The 23,097-nt window shown below is 31.1% G+C and overlaps 2 protein-coding genes across 2 annotated transcripts in view; one reads left to right on the top strand and one right to left on the bottom strand.

Annotated features, from left to right (window-relative positions):
- Positions 1-7,061, bottom strand: part of LOC129217469 (double-stranded RNA-specific adenosine deaminase-like) — a 31,947-nt gene extending 24,886 nt beyond the window's left edge. Inside the window, 1 exon segment of the mRNA XM_054851773.1 lies at positions 6,699-7,061. Within this exon segment, the coding sequence (XP_054707748.1) occupies positions 6,699-7,061 (363 nt within the window).
- An 838-nt stretch (positions 7,062-7,899) lies between these two features.
- Positions 7,900-23,097, top strand: part of LOC129217468 (chromatin assembly factor 1 subunit A-like) — a 61,082-nt gene continuing 45,884 nt past the window's right edge. Inside the window, 8 exon segments of the mRNA XM_054851772.1 lie at positions 7,900-8,066; positions 8,246-8,295; positions 10,364-10,602; positions 10,680-10,910; positions 14,657-14,719; positions 18,149-18,283; positions 18,285-18,367; positions 21,010-21,112. Of these exon segments, the coding sequence (XP_054707747.1) occupies positions 8,250-8,295; positions 10,364-10,602; positions 10,680-10,910; positions 14,657-14,719; positions 18,149-18,283; positions 18,285-18,367; positions 21,010-21,112 (900 nt within the window). The 5' untranslated portion in view covers positions 7,900-8,066; positions 8,246-8,249.

Here is a 23,097-nt window from a genome sequence, read left to right as displayed (position 1 = left end):
TGCTGGCACTTTGTTATATTCTGCATTCATTGTATAAATTAAAAAGCATTTTATTAAAATAAAAACATTTAGATTGTACCTGCAATTTCATTGATCCATTAAATATTTTAAGTTATAAAACATAAAAATAACTAGATTGTAGATCAGAGTTAACATTACTAAAAATTTTACTACCTATAGGGGGAAATAGGGCACGTTGGATCGGTCTCAATTATTTAATTTAAATATATTGATATATTTTTATTTCAATTAATTACTAACAAATATGGTCCTACAAATCCTATAATTAAATCACATGGTACAGTTATAATGAACACATTTTATTCCAGAAAGTAGCGCTGAGAAATTTTCAGAAAACTGCAATTTTATTTTAATTTTTTATGGGTTTCAACAAGACTGCAGAAAAAATAAATAAATAAACTCCTTTATTAAAGTAAGTTTGTTCAGTTTAAAATCATTTGCAGGTTTTTAATTTTTGCCACAAAGAAAAGAATTCTATTACACCATTTTTTCAGACCAAGAATATGGGATACACTAGTCCACCTCATTGCAGGGCACGTTGGACCGAACCAACCTATCACAAGTGGTTTAAAAACCTTTTTTTGCTTAAATCTCAATAATTATAACAATATTCTAAGTGTTTGTATACAATACATTTCATTTCACACATCTTTGGAAATAAAAATAATTAAAGGGAAAAAGTAAAGGTATATTTCATAAATTTATTTACATTACACTAAATTAATGTACCCAAAGATTTATTTCATATTTGCAATTTTTTATGTTTATATTTTCAAATATTTTTTTAAGTTTTGGCAGACAATTTTGTCTTCAAAGAATGAAGCATGTAATACATGCAATAATAAAGTTCTTGTATTAAAAATAATTTTTTGCCAAACAAGCATTCTATATAGAAATAAAACAAATAATTGATTGAAAAAAGAAAAAGTAAGCTTTTTCTTAAAATTATGTAATTTCTGTTTGTATATTTAATTTTCAAACAAAGATATACTAACTTAAAGGTGTGAATTTTATTGTACTTTTTCTTAAGAAATTTATGGTATTACTTTGACAGGATTCTTTTCTTCTTGACATTTTTTTATGTGATGCAAAATTATAAAATTCTTGCTATATCTGTTAAATATTTATTTAGTTATAATATTAAGCTTATTTGTATTTTAAAAATTTTCTACAATCAGTCAAGTACATGCAGAGCAAAGTGGATCGGGCAAAGCAAAATAGTTTATTTTGTTTACTCCCTCATTCATTTTCTAAATAGCTTACGCAATCATTTATTAATTCGCCGATTTATTCAGTCATTAACTTATTTTCTAATTCATTCACTATTTTACTATTCATTTATTTTCATTCATATATTAATTAACTAATTTAATTTTCAGTTTATTGTTTCAGTATCTTTTCATTTACTCATTAAACCTTTTATGTATTGATTCATTTGAACAAAAATATTTTCTATAATTGAATAGAAAATATTTCATTAGAAAAACATTTCGTTTTTCACTTTGCCCTATAAAAAAATAAAGTGAACATTTTCACCTATTTTTTTTCTTGAAGGTGCAAATTTACAGCGAAAAATAAAAAAAACTGTTTCAATGCAAGTTTTATCATAAAATAGAATGTTCTTTCTTAAACTGTAATTTTCAAAATAAATTTCCAACTTGCTCATTTTGAAAAAGCTCAGTCATCCTAACCATTCCACTTAGCTCCACATTCCCTAACTGCAAGAACATATCAAGTTCATGAAAAAAAGACTGTACCAGATGTTTATATAAAGAATTTGAAAAAAAAAAAAAAAAAAAAAAAGCTAGCTAATTCTTAACTTTTCTCTTTTGTTTATTTTTTCCTTAAATAATTTGATTGCAAATGCACCAATTATTTATTACATACTTTTTTAAGTTGTGGTGTGTGTAAGGGGCCTTGCCCCCTACCCCTTTCAGGGTTCGCGATTTTTTTAAAAAAATTCAAATTGGATTTTGGAATCTTCATGTAAAGGCAACTTTTTAGCTATTTCATTTCATGGCAGTAGGTATTTTTTAATAACAGGATTTAAGTAGATTAGTTTTAGAACAAATGCATGGTCAAACTATATTTAATGCCCCTCCATCCAGCTACAACCATCAATCCTCCAACTATAATTCTAGGAAACAGTGGTACCACTATTTTCCGGAATTATAATTTTCACTTTTTAGTAAGAAAAATTCTTAAAATTTCGTAGTTTTCTATGTCTATCAGCTTATGCAACAAAAGTTCTGAAATGGATTCAATTGTTCAATAGGGATAAAAAAGGCAAAACTTTTTGAAGTTAAAGCAATCTGAAGAGAAGTAGAGATTCAAACTTCACAAGGTCTTTAATTATGGAATCTAATTGCATATGTAAGAACAAATTCGATTAAAAATGAATGTTTCTATACGATTACAAAAACTCTCTGGGAAATTATGCAAAAAATTAGAACTGCATTCAGGATAGATTTCTATTCATTGAGGAAAAATTATAACATTACTTATTAAGACCATAAACTATGTGTTATTAAAACTACAAAATGTACCCTATTGAGCAATTGACAGAATATCTTTACATTGATACCTTTTTGGCAAGCGCCTTGATGCAAAAAAAAATTCTCACTCTAAACCAGGTTGGAGTATATACATTAATAAACTTGACCAAGACTTGAAACTCAGTTGGTAGTATTATAATTGAAGTGTACAATCTCAATATTCCATTAGCTGATTTTCACACAGTACAGTAGTGCACCCAGATCGCGGTTAGCAAGATAAGGAGAGCATAATGTTTTATTTTACAGAATACAATATTAGTAATAAATATTGTTGGTGTTTACTCAATATCGTCGGGGGTCAATTTGAAATCTAATGGCTTAAAACCAATTATGGAATGCTTTTCTGAGTCTCACAGCCTTTTTATAATTTTACTGGAGTAAGATTTGGAGCCTGACTTACGTTGAACCATCAATAAACTGGAAGAGATGCCACAATGAGAGTTCGTTAAGATGTAAAAGAAAAATAACCCACTGGAGGAGTCTGCAAAGCTTTTACTCCGATTAGCGAATGATTCCAACATTTAATCTAGTGAATTGAGAATATTTTGAATGTGCATCAAATACAACAGACAACTTCTGACAAAATTCAAACCACTTGACTTCCTTTTCATTTTTCCCCTATGAACAACGAAATAAAGCCTATTTCAGTTCATGACTAGCCCATTATTTCGATTTTTCCAGGGGAAGAGGAATGGAGGATAAAGGGTGTGAACTCCATGAAATTTATCAAAAACTACAAAACCACGCCAAATTATATGTAAAAACATTAGTTTTTTTTAATTAAGGGTGCCGTTGACTACCTTCACTCTAATCCCTTAAAGGAAGGAACTAGTTCTGCTTATGCTGTTGATGTGATTAAAAATTTGAAGTATTGCAGTGCATTAGATATATAGCTACTTTCTAATGTGTCACTTGTGTTTAAGGAATGTTATGTAAAATTCTCAAAATTCAGGCCTCTTATCAAAGCAGAAAAAAATAATTCAAAGGCTTGAAATTTTATGCAGTTAGTTTGTGTTAGCAAGTTAAAAAATTACCGCAAAGGTTTAAAGTTTAGCGAAATTTAAAATATTTTGTAAATACAGTAAAACCTGTAAAGTTGACCACCCTTGTAAGTTGACCGCCTGTCTAAGTTGACCGCTATTTTCAGGTACAGAATTAGATCTATATCATATAAGTTAACCTCTATAAGTTGACCACCTGTTTAAATTGACCACTAAAGTAGTGCACCGCAAGTGGTCAACTTACACAGGTTTCACTGTATTCTCTTAATTTGATGTTTTCCTAAAAATCTCAAAAATTCAAGTCTTTTGCCAGAGCAGAAGACATTAACTCAGAGTCACGAAAGTTTGCACAGTAATTAGTATTAGGGAGACACAAATTTTCTGCACTAAGGCTAAGTGCTCTGTAAAAAATCAATTTTTTGGGGCCCACCCTAATATACAAATAGTTTTAGCCAGTTGAAGTAAAGATTGTAATGCAGTGTACAGTTAAATTTAGAGCAGCACACTTGAATATACAAAATTAATTTATAATCTAAAATCAATCGATTTTGTTAAAAAAAATCAATTGATTCAAATCAATGAATCCTGCTCTCGCCTAAACCTTTAAAAAGTATTAAAATTAAGGTATTAACTTTAAATAATATGTTAATTTCAGCTTCAATCTTTTAATAAAAGTTCTATGCTTTTATTTGCTTTGTGCAATTTGCATATCAGAGATGTGTCCATAACAAATGTATTAATTCCCATCTCAAATTTATATATTATGGGTACCCTCAAAAACTTTATGGTTTTAGAAAGGTTGAAAAAGTGTTAAAAAGAAAATTTTGAAATCCATGTGAATAATTCACAGGAATAATACGTCTTTTGTAACAATTTGTACAATTTTTGATGTTTTCTAATTAAGCCCATAACAGGCAGTTTTTATTTTTCATTTTTCAAAAAAACACAAGGAATCTGCATCAAAATTTAGGATGTAGCAAAAAAAATTCAAACTTAACAGGAAAAAATTGCCATTTTTTTCAAACTAAATCATAATTAGGAGTATTTAAAGGGTCATATTGTTGCATCTGAAAATTAGAATTGTGTAATTGCCCTTGGTAGTAAATGCAGGGAGTCGTATTCCTGCTCCCATACCTCCCTAAATCCTTCAAAACTATTAAGGCATGATTTACAATGTTAAAATAATGGGTTTATAAAATGTATTTAAATCGTACTCTGAATAAAAATTCTTTGTACATTCATGCTTTTATTTGCTTTCTGAAATTTGTATTTCAGAGACGTTACATCTCTAACAATCTATCATAAATTTAAAATAGTTCAAGAAACCTTATGGTTTTGGAAATTTTGAAATCTCTAGAACAAGCACAGTAGACCTTTGTTCTACGCGGGGGGTTATGTTCCACGGAAATGCCGCGTAAATTGAGACCTAATAGTAGTGTTAAAATAGGGGTTAGGTTCCGTAGATAAAAAAATACTTCATTCTAGTGATGACTAATTGTGTAATAAGTAATAAGTTTAATGTGTACTTATATCGATTTTTATGTACAACATGCATAAAGAAAACATAAATTAATTTCGTGTCCTGTTTATAAAGAGGAGCTGGCTATGATAGTCTTTTGGCAATCATTAAGAATTTTTTCTCTGTAATTCTTTGTAGAGCATTAACACATCCATGATCACTTGCGTCATTTTCATGATAAAATCGTTCTTCATTAACAAAATCAGAAAGTTTAGGTATTTCTATTGTTTAGGGAACGGCTCAAAATTTTTAACGTGAACGTTTATGGTTGTGTGTCACCAATGTTGGTATCCTTGTTGATTTTGGAATCCTTTGTCACTCCTACAAGCTATTCTTTCAGTGAGTTCTGAAGTGTGGGAATTTAATAACTTTATTGGAAGTTATTAAACTCACACACTTCTACTAATAGTATATTTCTACTACTACTAATATCTGGAAAGAGCCTTGGAATCAATCGCAAAAAATGTCTCTAGTGGCCCAAGCTTGATTATTAGTATGCCAAAATGCAGTTGATTATGCGTAATCTGCAATCTTTAGGTTTGAAAGATAGGAAAAAATTTTCTGTTTGCATTGCCGCATCCGCATAAAACCGAAACTTATCCGCCTAAAATAAAATAGAGGTGTCAAATCTTAGACCGCATACATAATCGAAACTGCGTAAAATAAGGGTCTACTGTACTTAAAAATTTTTTTTAAATCTGAATAATTCAAAGAAACATTAGCAATTTTATAACAATTTAGAAATTTTGCTGTTATCTAAGCTACATCCCTATATATATATAACAGGCAGTTTTTATTTTTCATAACCTTAAGGATTCTGCACCCACATTTAGGATAGCATAAATATCAAATTATACACCAAAAAAAAAAAAAAAAGAAAACTGGATTTTTTTCAAACGAATTTGTAACTATGTATCTTTAAATTGCTTGATTATTACATTCCAAACGTTGGCATTGCCCTTGATCGAAATTAAAACTAGATTGTTCATTTTGATGCCTAGAAATTTTTTCAAGAAGCGAGTGGTGCAGCTACGGGAAGAGTTTTGGGAATAAAAGGTTAAAATCCCTCCCAGAACTCCAATCATTCATATATTTTTTTGACTGTCACTGCTTGGAGTCATCCTCATGCCTAAATTTAAATCCCCCAACTCTAACATGATCGGCAGCCTCACTCAATAAGCCCTATTGTTTACATAAATAGATACAAAAATTGCACAAAAAAATCCAGTTATTCCTGTTCTTTCAGAATTCAAGGTAATAGAATGAATGAAAGAAAAAAAAAACCTTTCAGAGATTGCTGCTTTCTTCTTTTATACAATAATAAACTAAGAGCAAAAGAAACAAAAACCTAGTATCCCTATTATTTTAAAAGAAAGTTTAACTACCTAAAACTAATCCATTTAATTCATATTCAATACCTTAACTAAGAAAAAATGGAAGAAAACAGTTAAAGTTCCCAAATCAATAATAATAATAAACACCAATGAATGTTGTTTAGAGAGGGTTTAACATTTAAAATACGTGCATAATATATGCAGCTGAATTGGAAATAGAATAGTTAGCCAAAATATCGAAACTTTATCCGAAGCGCCAGATACTTACCAATTGTTCTTTGACATACATTGGATCAGACCTGTTATTTTCCACAGACGATAATACAGCGAAATTATTATTTTTGGTAATGCAAGGAATTGCACTTTCATCTTTTAAAGTGTAATAAGATGCAGCATCTGGAACAACAGTAGTTGGGGTATACCTGTCATACAATTTTTCATTAACCCTCCAAACTGGAGGACTTTCAACAACCTTCTGCAAAATTCCTTCACTTCTTAAATTATAAAGAACACTGTTAACAACTTTCTTCGGCTGTTGAACAGCACGACAAATATCAATTAGTTTAACATCCTTATGATAATTAAGCTGAAAAAACTCTAAAAGCTGGTGTCTTAAATCCGCATTAGACATAATTTTGTTAGGGGATGAGAAAAGCTCAGCTTTATGAAATTTTCTAAGCTTATCCCTCTATTTTCCGGAGTTACTTTTTACATAGCATGCTTTTAATCCTTCGGTTTTTTAAAAACAACACACACAGAAATCAGTGCAGCAGACACTAAATGCACATAACAACGCCAATAGCGTTTAATACAAGCAAAAGCAGTTACAGTGAAAGAAAAAAAAAGAAAGAAAAAACCACCCTCTACATGTATTGACCCAGCTAAGCGCTCATTGGTCTAAGCAAAGATCATATACTGAAAGTAGTGAAACACATGTAATGTTACTATATTTAAAGTAATTTGATGTAACTTTTGATCCAAAAGGGTTGTACACAATACTTTGATTTATAAACTTAGACACTGATGTATCTTTTATTAGCAAGGTGCTAAGGACAGTTTGGTTACGTTCGCATAGCTCTAACAAGCAAATTTTCCATTGTTAGAAACCTATAAATCACATGAGGGAAATCTTATAACCAAGTATTATTCTATATATGTTTGAAAATCATTTTGCTTTCTGCTTTTTCCAATTAATTCAGTTTTATTTCTCCTGTTTCATATAAATGTTTTCCTTGAAGTTTGCTTGATTAATTTATGTGTTCTGTTGCAAAGATTTTCATAAAGTACTTAACAACGATCATTAAGTTGAAAAAGAATGATTTCAAAGCTGAACAACAAACTAAATAATCAAATTTATCGAAATACGTCATTACAAACATGACTTTTTTTAATGGTTATTTTCTTTCATTATTAATTTTATCGTACGACCGCTAGAGGCGTTGTAGTCAACTCCTCTTTCAGCGGCGCGCCAAAACTGATGTCAGATCAGAAATGATGGTTTAGTTTTGAAGATTTATTGATATTAAAATTTTGAGATAAAGAGTATTTTCCTCAGTGCATTTTAACTTTTAAATATTACTTAAGATGTTCACAATGATTTATATGTAGCATATGAGTTATAAAAATAGTTCCTAAGGTAATCGAACTTTCTAAGTCAACTATGTGATTACCAAAATATAAGTATACAAGTAGAATCTAGCGCTTTCATGTCATATACGATTGATCTGTAGAATTTTTGCAATTTTTAAAACAAATTATTTAACCGTGTTTAAATATTTCCTCTGCATTGATCATTCACTCTGTTCATTTCTTTAGATACATGCGTCATACTAACAGTAACAACATGTCTTCGTCTGCCGACAACAGTAAGTCTCACTAAATCTTTTGCTTGTGGAAAAACAATTTGATTTTTAATTTATGAAAGTCTTGTTCCTTATGTAATCTACGTAACACGCAATGCTATGCTTTCAGTCAAAAATAAATGCTTAAATTATTATTATCTGTTCATAAGACTCTATTGACTGATAACATTTTTGTTAGTAACTTAAAACCTTGTAATGCTGGTAAACTCTTGAGCTATTTTCTGAAATGTTTAACTATTTTGGTTCAATTGTTTGGTCTTATGAGAGAAGGTTAGTTAATAGTATTGAGTAAAATAAAAATTCTTAGCATGCAGACCTTATTTGTGGCCTGTATATATATATATATATATATATATATATATATATTTTGGAGTGCCCATTCCCCCCCCCCCCCCAAACAAGATGATGCACACCTCATATGCTCTGGGGACATCTCCAAGAATGAGACCTCTTCTTTCTCACTTTCTTAATCACTCCCTTAAAAGTTCAGTCTGAGCGATGACCACTTTCTCTTATGAACACTCCTGTATGTATTTGATGTAGTGGTTAAACTAATAACTTCCAGGGAATTAAATTTGGAAAAAAATCTTTCATTATTTAGTTAAAGATCTATAAATGGAGCCGCACAGGACTTACATGGGTCACTCAGCCCCCCGTCCTCAAACACCATGAAGACTCCCTGAGTGAGAGCCTCAAAAGAAAGAGAAAAAGACCCCTCAAAACAATGCCCCCCCCCCCCCCCATTTCAATGCAGTCTGCGGCATGACCCGGCCACTAAATGAACACTCCTGCATCTATTATAGTACAGTTATTGAACTCCAGAAAATTGTTTATTTTGTGTTTTAATTTTGTAACAATTTTAAATTAATAGTCTACACTTAGAAAAGATAAATTCTTCAGCTTATAAAAATATATTGTACAGGACAAATACTATAATTGTTATTCTTTCACTACTTAAATTGGGTAAGACCACACTTTGAGCATGCAGCATACTGCTCAATTTTGATTGTTGTAACTTTAAAAATATGTGTGTTGAAGTGTTTCAAATTGAGATTTAATATTGAAAGTATGGTTAGACAAACAGCCATAAGCAATCAATGTGATTCAGCAATTTAAAATTAAGATGGAAGATTTTAGGGGTTGTCCACAATGGTGTCACATACAAGAAGTGCGACATTGCACATTTTATTTTAATAATACTCAAGGCAGCCTTCCCCCTAAGAGCTAGGGTGCATCCCCCTAAATTTCAAATACCTCCCAAAAGCAAGAGCCCTCCCCCCCTCCCCAAAAAAAGAGAAAAATTCTCCTAAAAATTTAAATGCCACAGTCTGAGCCATGACACCCTCTTCCCTCCCAAGGTGGGCACCCCATGATGTAAAAATCATTGTGATATGAGATGATGGGAGGGGGGAAGATTAGGTGTGACAATTTGACAAGTGGGGGGTATCTAATTAGTTGATTTTTTAGGGGATTGTTCAGATAATACAGTATTGTGGCAATTGATTGGGAAATGCACTTTTTTTTAAATATCAGTTTTATTCAATGTTTTCATGAATACATTTGAAACTAATAGCTAATATGACCTCCCCGAGACTTAATATCATCACTGACACTTTTTGGCATGGAGTGTACTAGACTGGGACTTATAGTTTTAATATCAACGTCTCCGTATCATATGTTAATCACAGAAGAGATTAGCTTTTCCATCGTAGTACTGCCAAACTTATGAAGAAGTTTACTAACTATAGCTTACAAATTTTCAATTGGATTTAAATCCAGTGAGTTTCTGGACCGATCCAGTACTGTAAGTTTGTTTTTTGAGCAGAAATTGACAATTTCCTTTGATGTGTGACATCTCGCCGTCTTGTTGAATTGATTTGCAAATATTTAAAATAGGTAGAATATATTTTTACAATATTAATACAATAAAAAAAATGTTGGGTTTAGATTATATAATTCTTTCATTTCAATTTTTTAATATGCTTTGCCTCAAATTTATAGTTAAAACATTTTTCTAATTATAGTTATTGTGTTCAATTTATAGTTAAATATTTTTTCTTTTATAATTTAGCTCCCTTTAAAAGTATGGATATAAAAGCAGCATTTTTGGCTGGTAGTGGAAGAAAAAGGAAAGCTTCATCTTCACAAAGTGGCCAAATTGATTCCAAAAGCCCCAGACTCTCTAATGATGAATCAGATGTCATACTTTTAGAAAGTGATTCAACAGCAAAAATTCAAGACACTCCTGCGGAATGTTTTTCTTCAGACTGTAAAGAAAATACAGATTTGAATGTGACCGATGCAAAACAGGTTTCAGATTTACTTATCATATTAAATGTATTTTTATTTTGTTCTTATAGTTTGTTAAAATGTTGTAAAACTTTTAGATTATCAATTCCAAAATGAGTGAAGATGAATCTGAAAACAATATATGTGAATCAAGTTCTGATGAATTAAATTCATCCATTCAGAACAGTTCTATAAATGCTTCATTGAATACAAGTGGAATCTCAGTGACAGCTGACGAGTGCAATGAAAATCCAGAAAAAACATCTAATAAAATTGAAATAAAACTCGGTGAAACTAATTCAAACAATCAAAAAGTCAAAAAACGAAAGGTAGGCAACAATTTTAATGTACTTTTTATGTCTTGTATTCATTTATTATTCTAGTTTTAATGTGTGCTATGAACTAAACATTGTGATAGAACATTTCTTCTGTTTCATCATTTTAAGCAAATTAAAGAAAATAAAAGCTTATACAGTGAACGACAGTTAATTGAGCCAGTGGTTAATTGAATCAGCCGCTTTAATGAATCAAATTGTCAAAAGCAGAATAAAGTCCAGCGTTATTGAATTATCCGCGTTATAGAATCAAAACTGTTTAGAAGAAATGTGATTCATATAAGCGGCAGCCACTGTACAATACATGTTTTCAGGGATGCATTCAAGAGTTTAGCAGTAACCTCCCCCCCCCCTCCCTTTTGTTATATGCTACGCTTAGCAATTTAGATGTTTCGATTCGTAAGTTTTTTATTTTAAAAATGTAAAGGCAGACTGAGGTCAAAGAAAACAAACAAGTTTTAAGAAATGCAGTGTTTAACATGTGCATTTAAAATGTTTAGAAAAATGACTTCAGTTACAAACTTTTACCACTTATCTTCTACAAAATAAAAGAACTGGTGTAAACTGGTGATTCTGCAAGTATAGGAATATTTCTTTTAAAAAAATTAAAATCATTTGCACCCTGTTTATTAATGAAAATAATTTTCTAAAATCATTAGGTACATGCATCAATATCTAGTTTTGTCATTCAAATTTCCAAAATATTCTTTTTTTTTTGCATTGCAAAATTTGATGCAATTTTATAATATTGTATAGTTTTTCATACGTCTTAATCGCAAACTGCGATTCGATACCAATTTGCTGGTAAAGAATTCAATGTTTTAAAAAGTTTATAAATTTAACTTACGATAGCCTATACTTTTATATTTACAGGGGTCTGTCCTGGATTTTTCACAAGGTCCGTTTTTTGTGAAAAATTAAATAATTTTGTGAAAAATAAATAAATTTTGTAAAAAATAATTTTGCAAAAAAAAAAAAAAAATTTTTTTTGTTAAAACGAAATTTTATAATTTAGAGATGGCACAAACTGTATCAATTAAACTTAAAGTTGAGTGTTTTCCTCTTCTATGTCGAGAATATCATTCTAGAGTGTTTTTCTGATATTTGGCGGGGAGGGGGGGGGGGACATCGCTCTCTCAAGTATCAATATTTATCTACCATTCTACATTTTGTTAAATTATACTACAAATATTTCTGTCCAGTATTTAAAATAATTGTAACAAAAAAAAAAAAAAATCAGAATAGGGTTCAGCATTTAACTTGGTGACCCAAGACACTCTTAAAAAGCACAGAATTTCGTTTAAAATGTATAAATTCCGTGATTTTAACAAAAATAAAAAGTTATTTTAATTGTTTACCTCTTAACAAAGCGTAATAAACGTCAAAAATTTGAAAAATTGGATTCCGATAGGGGATGCAAAGAGATCGCAATTCTCAAAGTGATGGCATCAAAAGTATAAAAACGACTTGTAAAAGAAATATTTTTGATAAAATTATTTTAAAATTGCATTTTAGAGTTCTATGATAAACATTTCATCAACATCTGTGGACACAGTTGAAGAAAAAAAAAATAAATAAATAATAAATAAATAAATGAAATAAAATAAACCATCTATTCAGCATTTTAATTTTTGACTCATAACAGAAAATGGAATTTTGCTTTAAAAACTTGAAATGAGAGTTCTAACAGAAAAAAAGAGACTTTTCATTTATTTGCATCCTAATAAAGCGAAGTTAGCTCGAAAAAAGAACAAAATATGACTCTCATATCAGATTTAAAGGATTGCATTTTTCAAAATGTAGACATCTAAAGAGAGTTTATTTAAAGTTAATCATCCTTATTAGCATCGAAAAATCAAAACCCATATAATTTTCTCCCAAAATAACAATTAAACATCGCACTGCACTGTAAAAACGCAAATATTGACAAGCTAGTAAAATGAGAATATTTTCTAATCAAGTCATTATAAAGGTTCAACGCCAGATGCTAAGTGGTGATAATTTTGAAGTTGGTAACCCTATCTGAAGCGATCCTATTTTTTCTCCACCCTTACTATCCTTTTGCAGTTCTAAGTTCATTTCACAGATATATATTATTATTAAGATAAATAAATACCTTTGTGCTGAACAGTAAAGTAAGACAAAACAACGTTAGAAGAAGCACAAATTTGTGCTTCTTCTAACGTTGTTTTGTCTTACTTTATATATTATTATTGTTTATTAAATCATGACCGGGGGGGGGGGGTGGGGGAGAAAAGTGCTTACCAATGCCTTTTCAGAAAAGTTAACAACAACACCGCTGCTAATTAGCTGTGATAAAACAAACAAACAACCATTATATTTATTTGGCAGTAGCAATTATTTATTGCTTGCAGGAGCATCGCAAGAGTGCTGCCAATTTTTTTCTTTCAAAATTAGCCGATTTTGTATAAGCTGATCCCTCTAATTTGACTTCAAAAAAGGTTCCAAAAATTATCGGTTTATACACAGAAATATGCATTGTTTTGCTTTCAGATTTGCTCTTTCAATTAGCAATTTGAAAGATCCGATCTTGTTTATCAGAATTTTGTGAAGGTTCTGTTTTGTTTGATAGGGATTTTGTGAAAGGTCCGTTTTGTTTGATCGGGATTTTGTGAAAGGTCCGTTTTGGTTGATCGGATTTTTGTGAAGGGTCCGTTAACGGACCCAAATATCCTCTGGCCAGACCCCTGATTTACTATATTCCAAAATGTTATTTCCCCTTTAGCACTTCATGTGGTTTGGTACGGGCTCCTTAAAAACCCTTTATAACGAAAAGTAATGTTATTTGTACATATGAAGATAGTAACAGTAGTGTAAAGTAATATAAAATTACCTTAATTTATTTTAGTGTTTATGAGCTTTGAACTTAGAAATTAAAATGTTGTAAATAATGCGTATGATAAGTTTATCAGTTAGCCAGTAACCTGTAGTGTCAGTCTCGCTTGCCAGGGTTTACAACTTAATTTTTATGTATAAATTATAAAATTATTTTATGCTTACATTGGCATGTGATACAATTTTATCAATAGCTCAATCATTTCTTCATGCATTCAGTTAGTGCTCCGTAAAAATGTAACTGTTCTTATTTTAGTGATATTAATAATGTATATACATACAGAAAAAAATATTGCTTTATTATCTGTTTCATATTTCCTTAACATCATGTAAAAAAAATAACCAAAATGTTCTTAAACTGTCGTAAATATTAGTAATAAGTAGAAGAGTTGATAAAAGGTTTTGAAAACAAAATTTTTACATGCTGACAATGGCATGAAAGGGAGAAGCAGCAGAGGCAATATCTCAAGGACTCAAAAAAGTATAGCCTAGTGTTTTAGGTAGGTGTTACCTGAGTGACCCTTATCTTAGATTTAATTTATAGCACAGATAAAAAATTTGTTAGAGTGTTCGAAAGTTTAAAAATATTTTTTGCTGTTTCTGATATGATGCACCCGTGCATCTTTTTAAAATTTATTTTATTTTCATTCTTATGACTATATTTTAGTTGAATTTTTTTTTTAAATCAGTTTATTTGTTATTAAAACTTGTATGAATAAGAAATGTTGTAAGAAAACTATTGAATAAAAACCAGTAGAGTTAAAGGTTATTTTTTTCTATGAGTTTTAATATTTCCACGATATAGTATGCATAGAAAGGAACAGCATAACTACATACATTTTACTCTTTATATTACAATAAATAACTAATTTCTTTCTCTCTAGAAAATGACTCCCGAAGAAGCCAAAAAGCGTGCTGAAGAAAGAGAAAAGCAAAAAGCAGAGAGGGTTTGTGTTTCCTTAATCAAATTGATATAATTATTAATCAATGCTACTATTCTTGACAAGCTTATTTTTTTGGGGGGGGGGGGGGATCCATATTAATTAGTTTATCAAATGTAATTTTTCAGTGCTGAATTCAGCAATTATTGGGACAGCAAAAACATTTCTGTATATAAAAAAAGTAACTGCTAAATCTATAATAACTTAATCAAGCAATCAGGGTTGGGTTTTTGAATGTGAGAAAGATTTTATACTGGTTTGAACTTTCAGAAACCTGTCAAACCCCAAAGTGTCAAAATCTGCTTTTGAACAAAGGCTTGCTGAAGAAACATATGAGCTACAAACTAGTAATAAGTCTCATGTACTTTGCTGAAATTTTAAATTTAATGTGTTAATTTATCCAATCTGAAATTAATTCTAACAAATATAAATCAAGATAAACTGACAAATTTAAAATCTTCAATTTTTCAATTCACACTCAAATATTTTGTGATTTAATTTATTTTCTTTTTATGGGGCTTAAGGACTGAAGATAGCATGCTATTTTTTCAACATAGCTAATATGTATTAATCAAACTTACATGATGCATGAGATGCACAGGAGTTTCAAAAAATGTTCGAGATTTTTAACGGACGACTAACCTACTACAAAACTTTAAAATATATTATATGTTAAACACAGCATATTTACAAACCAGAAGTTAGTTTGTATCTATTAATACTTATTGAATAATTAATGCACTTATCATTTATAAAATAAATAATTTATTTTTAATATCTTTTTGCTACAAATTAAGTACATTCATGGCAAGCAAGAATTATATTGAAACATTTGACCATGAATGCTGTGCTGACAAGCTACATGCACATGAAGCTGGAAACAGCGAAAGAGGTTACACTTTGCTGCAAAAAGAGTATTTCACACAGCATTTACATTTTTACTGAAGGTTTAGAGTCTTTGTTAAAGTTTGTGACTTGTTGCTATAATGCAAGCTTTGCAACGTCAGTGCAGCAATCTTTGAAAGTTTGTGAAAATAGTTCAATATTGGGACAACTGCTGTGTTGTCATTGAGATGTATTTAATATAGCTGTAGGCTGCAAATTTCAAGAACGGCTTTAAGCCTTGCTTAAGAACGGAAATGTTGTGTTAAATGGTCTTTGTGCAATAAATTTGCAACCTGTTTCGCATCCGTCTGTTTCTGGCTTCGTGTGCATGTAGCTCGTCAGCAATGCATTTCCGGTCATATGTTCAGATATGATTTTTGCTGGCCACCATGTTCTCTGTCTCCCCTCCAGGTTTGCATGCAGTAGAGCATTCTGTAAGTTTAAATTAAACTATCAGCTCATTAATAATATATTTTTTCCTGCATATTTAGAAATGCAAATCTTTATTAATAATATTGAAATTTCACTTATGAACATGAAAATATAGGTTTTTGACACTTTTGGCCAGAAGGTTTTTGATGTGACGGTTAAAACCATCCTTTGAACTCAAAAAATGTCATGTTTCAAAAACCTGCCAACCCTGAATTTAGCTGTTTAAATCAACTCATCTTTCCCTAGATTTTTGATTATGTAAAGCACTAGTATTCAACCATAGCCTCCTAAACAATAGGCCTTACGGAAAAAAAAAAACAGCAGTTATTCCCCCAGCTGATAGCAAAACAGTCTCTATTGGGCACTAGCAACTTGTTATAAGAAGGCATGAATTTTACTAGTAAAGGCTTGATAAATTGCGATTAATAGGAGTCTAAACGGTCTTTTTCAATCTTGTGACTTTTTAAAATAATATTTAATTATGTGCTGTATTTATTTCAGTATGTTGTTGCATTTGCAGTTCAGTACACCATAAAATAAGAAATTTAATTCATAATTTTTCATAGCTTGTCATTTTAAGTACATTTTGATGGAGCATCAAAAACCTTTTACCTGAAATGTTTTATCCTAACCTTCAATGTTTTTGTTGCATAAATGAAAACAACCTTCATATTAAGTTTGATTGATGCTTTTAATCTGTGAAATGAAATTATACTTACTTAAGTTTTTCCCTTTGCAGACATGCAGTGTGACAATGTCCTTGATAATAGCTAAGTAAACAATTTAAGTAAAAAATGAAAACAAGTTTATTTGTTAGGAGAAAAACTTAATCAGTGGTTTAAACTATTATTGTTTGTTATTCACCAGATACATTGTCAGGTGATTTTGTGGTATTGAAATAATGAATGACATCAACTGAAACTTCTGAAAAACCCGAAATGACCACTCGAAAATAGCCCTACTAACTAACAGTTCTAGGAACAAAAAGAGAAAAGAGGTTTTCTGCTTCAGGAGTATTTTCTGACTTCTCACTGATGAATACTAAAGAAGGGGAGGGAAGAGAACTAAAGAAAGAGACATATTCTTGTCCAGCTGGCATTTTATCCTTCCCTTATCTTAAGAAATGTTTTGGTGGAATCTTCATGTGCATTATTTTTGTAGTTTTGGAACTTTGAGTTGGATATGAGGGCTGTTTTTTTTTTTTTCAACTTCCGATCGTGCCGCTAGACAGCAGGGCGAGCGGCACGATCATTTTCGGGCACCCAACGCCATTACTAGTTTATCTAGCGACACATAAACATGGCTACCATGATAGAATATCCCGCCAAGTGTGAGATTCACCGTAGAATAAAACCAGTATGCGGTGAAAGCTTTATGACTGACAGTGCAGTGTGTAATTGGTGTAGGAAATTTAAAGATGGACGAGGCGACATTCATGAAGAAGGGGACCAAAGACGACTGTTGGTCGCAAACAAAGACCTCGTTGATCGAGTTGACCAAACGGTAAGAAGCAATCGGAGGTTTACGATTGCGGACCTATCCGATCAGTTTCCTGAGATTTCAAGGTTAGCCCTACACACTATCGTAACTGACAAGTTAGGCTACTAAAAACGCCGTGAAAACCCATCTCAAATCACTGGCGGCAAACTTCTATGAAGAAGGTATTAAGAAGCTTGTACCCAGGTATGAAAAATGCCTCAATTTAAATGGCGATTATGTTGAAAATTAACTAATAATGTACCTAACTTTTGATAATAAATTTATTTAATAACTCTCACTAGTTTTATTTTTATACCACATCGGAAGTTGATAAAAAAAACAGCCCTCGTGCATTCAATTACTGCATTCAAACTGTTAATGTTTGCATAAATAAGCCCTCATCTAATATTGAAAATCCTAACTGTTAGAAAAAATTTTGTGTATGAAAACAAAATTTCATTTGTAAAAATATGAAATGTAATTAAATTTTACTGCTTTTCATTGAAAAAAAAAAAGAATGAGTGTAGTACTTTATAGCAGTAATGTTGAAATTTTTTCATTGGATTTTAAAATGCAAAGTAATCATTTTAATATCTTGATTTCTTCAATTTTACTTAAAATTTGTTTTTTATTTTGTAGGAGTTGAAAAAGAAAGAACTAGAAGAAAAAAGGAGACAGAGAGAGTTGGAGAAAGAACAGAAACAAAGAGAACGTGAAGTACTTAAACAGAGATTAGAATTTGAAAGACAAGAGCGAGAAAGACTTAAACAAGAAAAAAAAAGAACAGGAGGAAAAAGAAAAATTGCAAAGATTGAAAGAAAAAGAAGAAAAGACCAAAAATCGGCAAATGGTTCTAGAGTATGTCTGATTTCATAATTTTAGAAAGCATTCTCAAGTGGGTCACTCCTTGTCAAATGGACCAAAAAAAAAAAAAAAAAAAACCCTTAAAAAACCTCAGAAATCTCTTTTTTTAATTAAAATAGTTATTTTAAGCTTTTTAAAGCGGAATTCCGTGTTCTTTTACGAGTGTCAAAAAGTTAAACGTTGAATCAATGGTTTGATTTTATTCTTGCTTTGTGTTGATAGATTTTTATGTTTTATCATTGACCTTTAAAATGAAATTTTAAAAAAATGTTTCTAAAATAAATTCTTTTGGCCAGTTTTACACTTTTGATGCTATCATTTTAAAAAATTTAATATTTTTGCATCCACAGTGGGAATTGAATTTATTGCATATTTAATGCTTACCACGTTTTATTAAGCAGTAAACAAATACCATCTATTTTTATTAAAATTACAAAATTTAAAGGTTTTTTAAAAACAAAATTCCCTGCTCTGTTGCTCAAGTTTCTTTTGCCAAAAAGGTTTAAACACTGAATCACTGCCTGAATTCTATTTTTGTTTCAATTGCTTTAAATTTTTGCTCTCCATTTTGCATCTTCATTTAATATTTCTAGAATATTTTACAAAATGTGGGATAATAATAGATATTGATACATCAGGGATTCCCATTCCCTAGAGAGTGATGCCCCCATCCCCCCTTCCCACATACTGTAAAAACCTTCAAGAATGATATTTTCCCCCTGAAAAGAGAAACAAATACCACAAAATTTGAAACTAATTATTTCAATGGTTCAGTTTGCTCTATGACCCCCCCCCCCCTTCCCTCCATGCAAGAATATGTTTATGAATTGCAAAGTTTTGTTTTTACAAAATTATTTTATTTTCATTAAAAAAATGGATTTTTTACTTTTTTTTCCCAAACTTATTTGATTTACCACAAAAAAAAAAAAAAAAAAAAAAAAAAAACGCACCCTGTTAAAAAATCCTGGTCAGACCTCTGAATATATGTGATCTTAACCATTAGGCAGAAGGTAATCGCCTGATTGTTCTCCTTAACCACTGATCCAAAAGTTCAGCCAAAGCCAATCAGTGGTTAAAACCGTTTAGGAAATTGTGTAATGTTTTAAACTGTGCAATTCAAACCCACATATACTTGAGAGTTAAAATATATTACTATATTTTCCTAACATGCATATTCAATATGCTAATTACTGAAAATATTTTTCAATATTTTTTTTCATCTATAAAAAGAGACAAAAGGAAAAAGTCCTGGGCATTTAAAAAATGGGGGGAAGTTTGTCCTTGAAATATGCTGAGAAGGATAAAAAAGGAAAAAAAAAAAATTGAATTCTGAAATTTTGAATTCAAATTATGTTTTTCGCAATCACGAACTGGGACAGGACCCTACTCATTGGAGTTATTGTTTCTAGAAACGGCTCCTGTCCCCCCCCCCCCCAGCCTGCCTCTCCTCCTGGGCGGTTTACGTGTGCATAGTTATGTGTGTGCGTAGACCTGTGTGTATGCACGTAGGCGTGTGTGAGGGTTTGTGTGTGAAGTCGTGTGTGTGTATGTGTGTGAACGTGCGTGTGTGTAGGACATGGACGCCTCCGACCAGCAGAAGCGGGTAGCTCAAAACCGGAGCAGCCGCCAGCAGAGGACGGTGGGCGGTGGTGCTGCATAGGCTTCTGGTTCAAGTTGAAAAAGGTACGGACACCAAAAACGGTCAAATGAGAACAATAAGCAATCGTGATTGCTCAAAAAAAAAAAAAAAAAAAATGCGATGAAAAAGTACTGAAACTTTTGAGAAAAGTTCTCTGTTAAATTTATATAGGTGAAATATTTTTGTTTTCATAAATAAATTCTATTGTTTATAGTTTAAATTCTGTGTCCTTTTGAATAAGTCATTTTTCAATGTAAAAAAAAAATCATAAAGATTATTTTTGTTCATAGCCAAGTTTTTATCCTTAAATAAAATGCTCGAAAAATTCATTGTATCAATACATTGCTACTTGGAAGACTGATTTTTTTTTTTTTTTTTTTTGAGCAACCACAATTGCTTATTGCTTTCATTTGACTGTTTTGATGTGCTATGATTTTATTTTCCCGCCAGCACCCTCTGCACACCACCGTCGACCGGCCGCCTCACGATACTGCTCCTCTAGCGAGCAAAGTCTCCAGGTTGCGTCAATATCCTACACTTACACGCATACACACATGCAAGTACACACACATACACAAACACACACTCACCTACACATACACACCTACACGCAACTACCCACCCACTCATGCCTGCACACAGACACAAACACATATGCCTACACACACATAGACATCCCCCCCACACACACAAACACTCATACACACAACTACCCACACACTCATGCCTGCACACAGACACAAACACATATGCCTACACACACATAGACATCCTCCCCCCACACACAAACACTCATACACACAACTACCCACACACTCATACCTGCAAGCAGACACAAACACACACGCCTACACACATCCCCCCCCACACACACCTACATATACACACACACACTCGTGATTGCGAAAAACATAATTTGAATTCAAAATGTCAAAATTCAAATTAATTTTTCTTTTTTTTTTTAAACTTTTAAATAATTATACTATTTTATACTTAGAATGAGAATGGAAGAAAAAAAGAGAAAGGAAGAGCAGAGGTTGAAAAGAGAAGAAGAGCTTAAAAAAGCTGAAGAAGAAAAAAGAAAAGCAAAGTTAGAAAAAGTAAGCAAGAGTAAAATAAAATAATAATAATCATCAGTTAATTTACTCATCTTTATTTTCTTAACTGTCAAACATTTAGTATCAGTAAATAACATTATTTTTATAAAGAGTGAGGCAAAAACATTGGTCTAATAGTTTGAAATTCTCCAAAAAGAAATAATAATTGTGCAACTCTATTTATTTTAATATGCACTCAAAACAATACAAGAATTTCCAATTGCTAGATTCTCTGTCTTGGAAACAATTTCTGGTAAGCCAGTGTCATTCTTAGAATTGATGTCATCTGGGCTGGTAATTTGTAGTGCCCTCCTAAAATTTGAAAGAAGAAAAAAATATGCTGGGCTGCAGAGTCTAATTTCTTTTGGGGGTGAAAGAGACGGAGTGGCTAATAAACATGCCGACTGACTCCAGGCCAGAATCACCCTGCATATATAAACATGCTATGCACATTGAAGCATATTTAGTGACCTGAATCTGTTTTTTTCAAAGTCACTAGAAGGTCTAGAAAATGATCAACTTTGATCACTTGGCTTAATTTTATGTTGCTTCAGCCTGCACCTAAACATTCTTTCCTGCCAGGCAGTTTTTCACTGTGTTTTGCTTCATTTTTTTATTTTGTTGTATCTTGCAACAAAATGATAATTTTCCTGCCGTAAAACTATTTTAGCTTCTCCAAAATGTTATCCATTGTGTTGCATCCCTTCAGTTCAATGTGGAAGCACAGATCTAACAGGGGTCATTATCTCCTTGACTAGATTAATGAGAGCTGAAAATGATGTTGTGAAGCTTTTAATTTAGGAAATTTTTTCAAGATACAGGCGCCGTCCTGTTTTTAATGTCACCAAAGAAGACTTAAAATTGCAGTTTTTGGACTAATTTCAAAAGTTTTTCCAGAGGAAATTTTCTTTTTCTAACTTGCCATCCATTTTCCCTTTGCTTGGTCAAATGGGGCAAGTTAGAAAAAGAAAATTTCCTCTGGAAATTCAATGTATCTTTGAGACCTAAAGTTCAAAAAAATTTTTGTGCTTTATCTCTCTTTCCTCTCCTTTGCATTTAAAAAAAAAATATATTTCCAATATAGTTTAATGTCTAAAGATTTCTATTGAAAGAACCCTAACCTTGCTTTTTCACTTAACAGCTACCAAATATTGCCTAATTTTGCATTTTCAAGATTTTAATATCAGAAACTTTCTGGAGGAGAGCCACCTGACCACCTAATGTCACCCAAGATAGTCTAAAATTGTGTCTTGATAGTTCAAAATTTTTTTTATGAAATCACCCTATGACACTCTCTTGCTTTAGCAATGATTGTATTGGGTCTCCTAAATATTGTTGTATCAATGTTTTATTGTATAAAAGGAAAAAAATCTCCAAACTTTTTTAAAATGATCCTCTGTTATTATGGTACATCTTTCAATAGTGAAAATATTATATGCAGGGTTCGAAAATATCAACTCAAGTCTAAAATAGTAAATGCATCCTCAAATCACTCTTTATTTTCTTATATTACAATTATAATATGTAGACTTAAAATTGAGGTTTCTTTCATTATCTAATACAGTGAAACCTGTGTAAGTTGACCACTTGCGGTGCAGTACTTTGGTGGACAACTTAGACAGGTGGTCAACTTATAAAGGTTTTTTTTTTTCTTTTTTTTTTTTGTCATTTGTTGCACCATGTTTTTATTTTTTGACTAATTGACACTTACTCTTTCTGCTCAACTCACTTTCATTGTTTAACATTACTTTGAAACAAAAATGTAAAATGTTATTCAAATATTTTTCGAGATAATTTTCCCAGAATGACGTATAATGTGTCATGCAATTTTAAAATTTCAGTAAATTGATCAAAAAAAAAATCTATCTTATTGTTTATGAAAAGTTATATGAAAGTTATTTGTTTGTTATTAATAGTTCCTAAAAATTCATAGCTATTCAAAAATAACAAATATTTCGCTTTTTTTTCTCATATACATTTATAACCAT

This window comes from Uloborus diversus, chromosome 2 (genome assembly GCF_026930045.1).
Source record: "Uloborus diversus isolate 005 chromosome 2, Udiv.v.3.1, whole genome shotgun sequence".
In the NCBI taxonomy this organism is placed as follows: domain Eukaryota; kingdom Metazoa; phylum Arthropoda; class Arachnida; order Araneae; family Uloboridae; genus Uloborus; species Uloborus diversus.
Note: the sequence above shows the minus strand (reverse complement) of the source record. Positions and strands in the feature narration are given on the sequence as shown.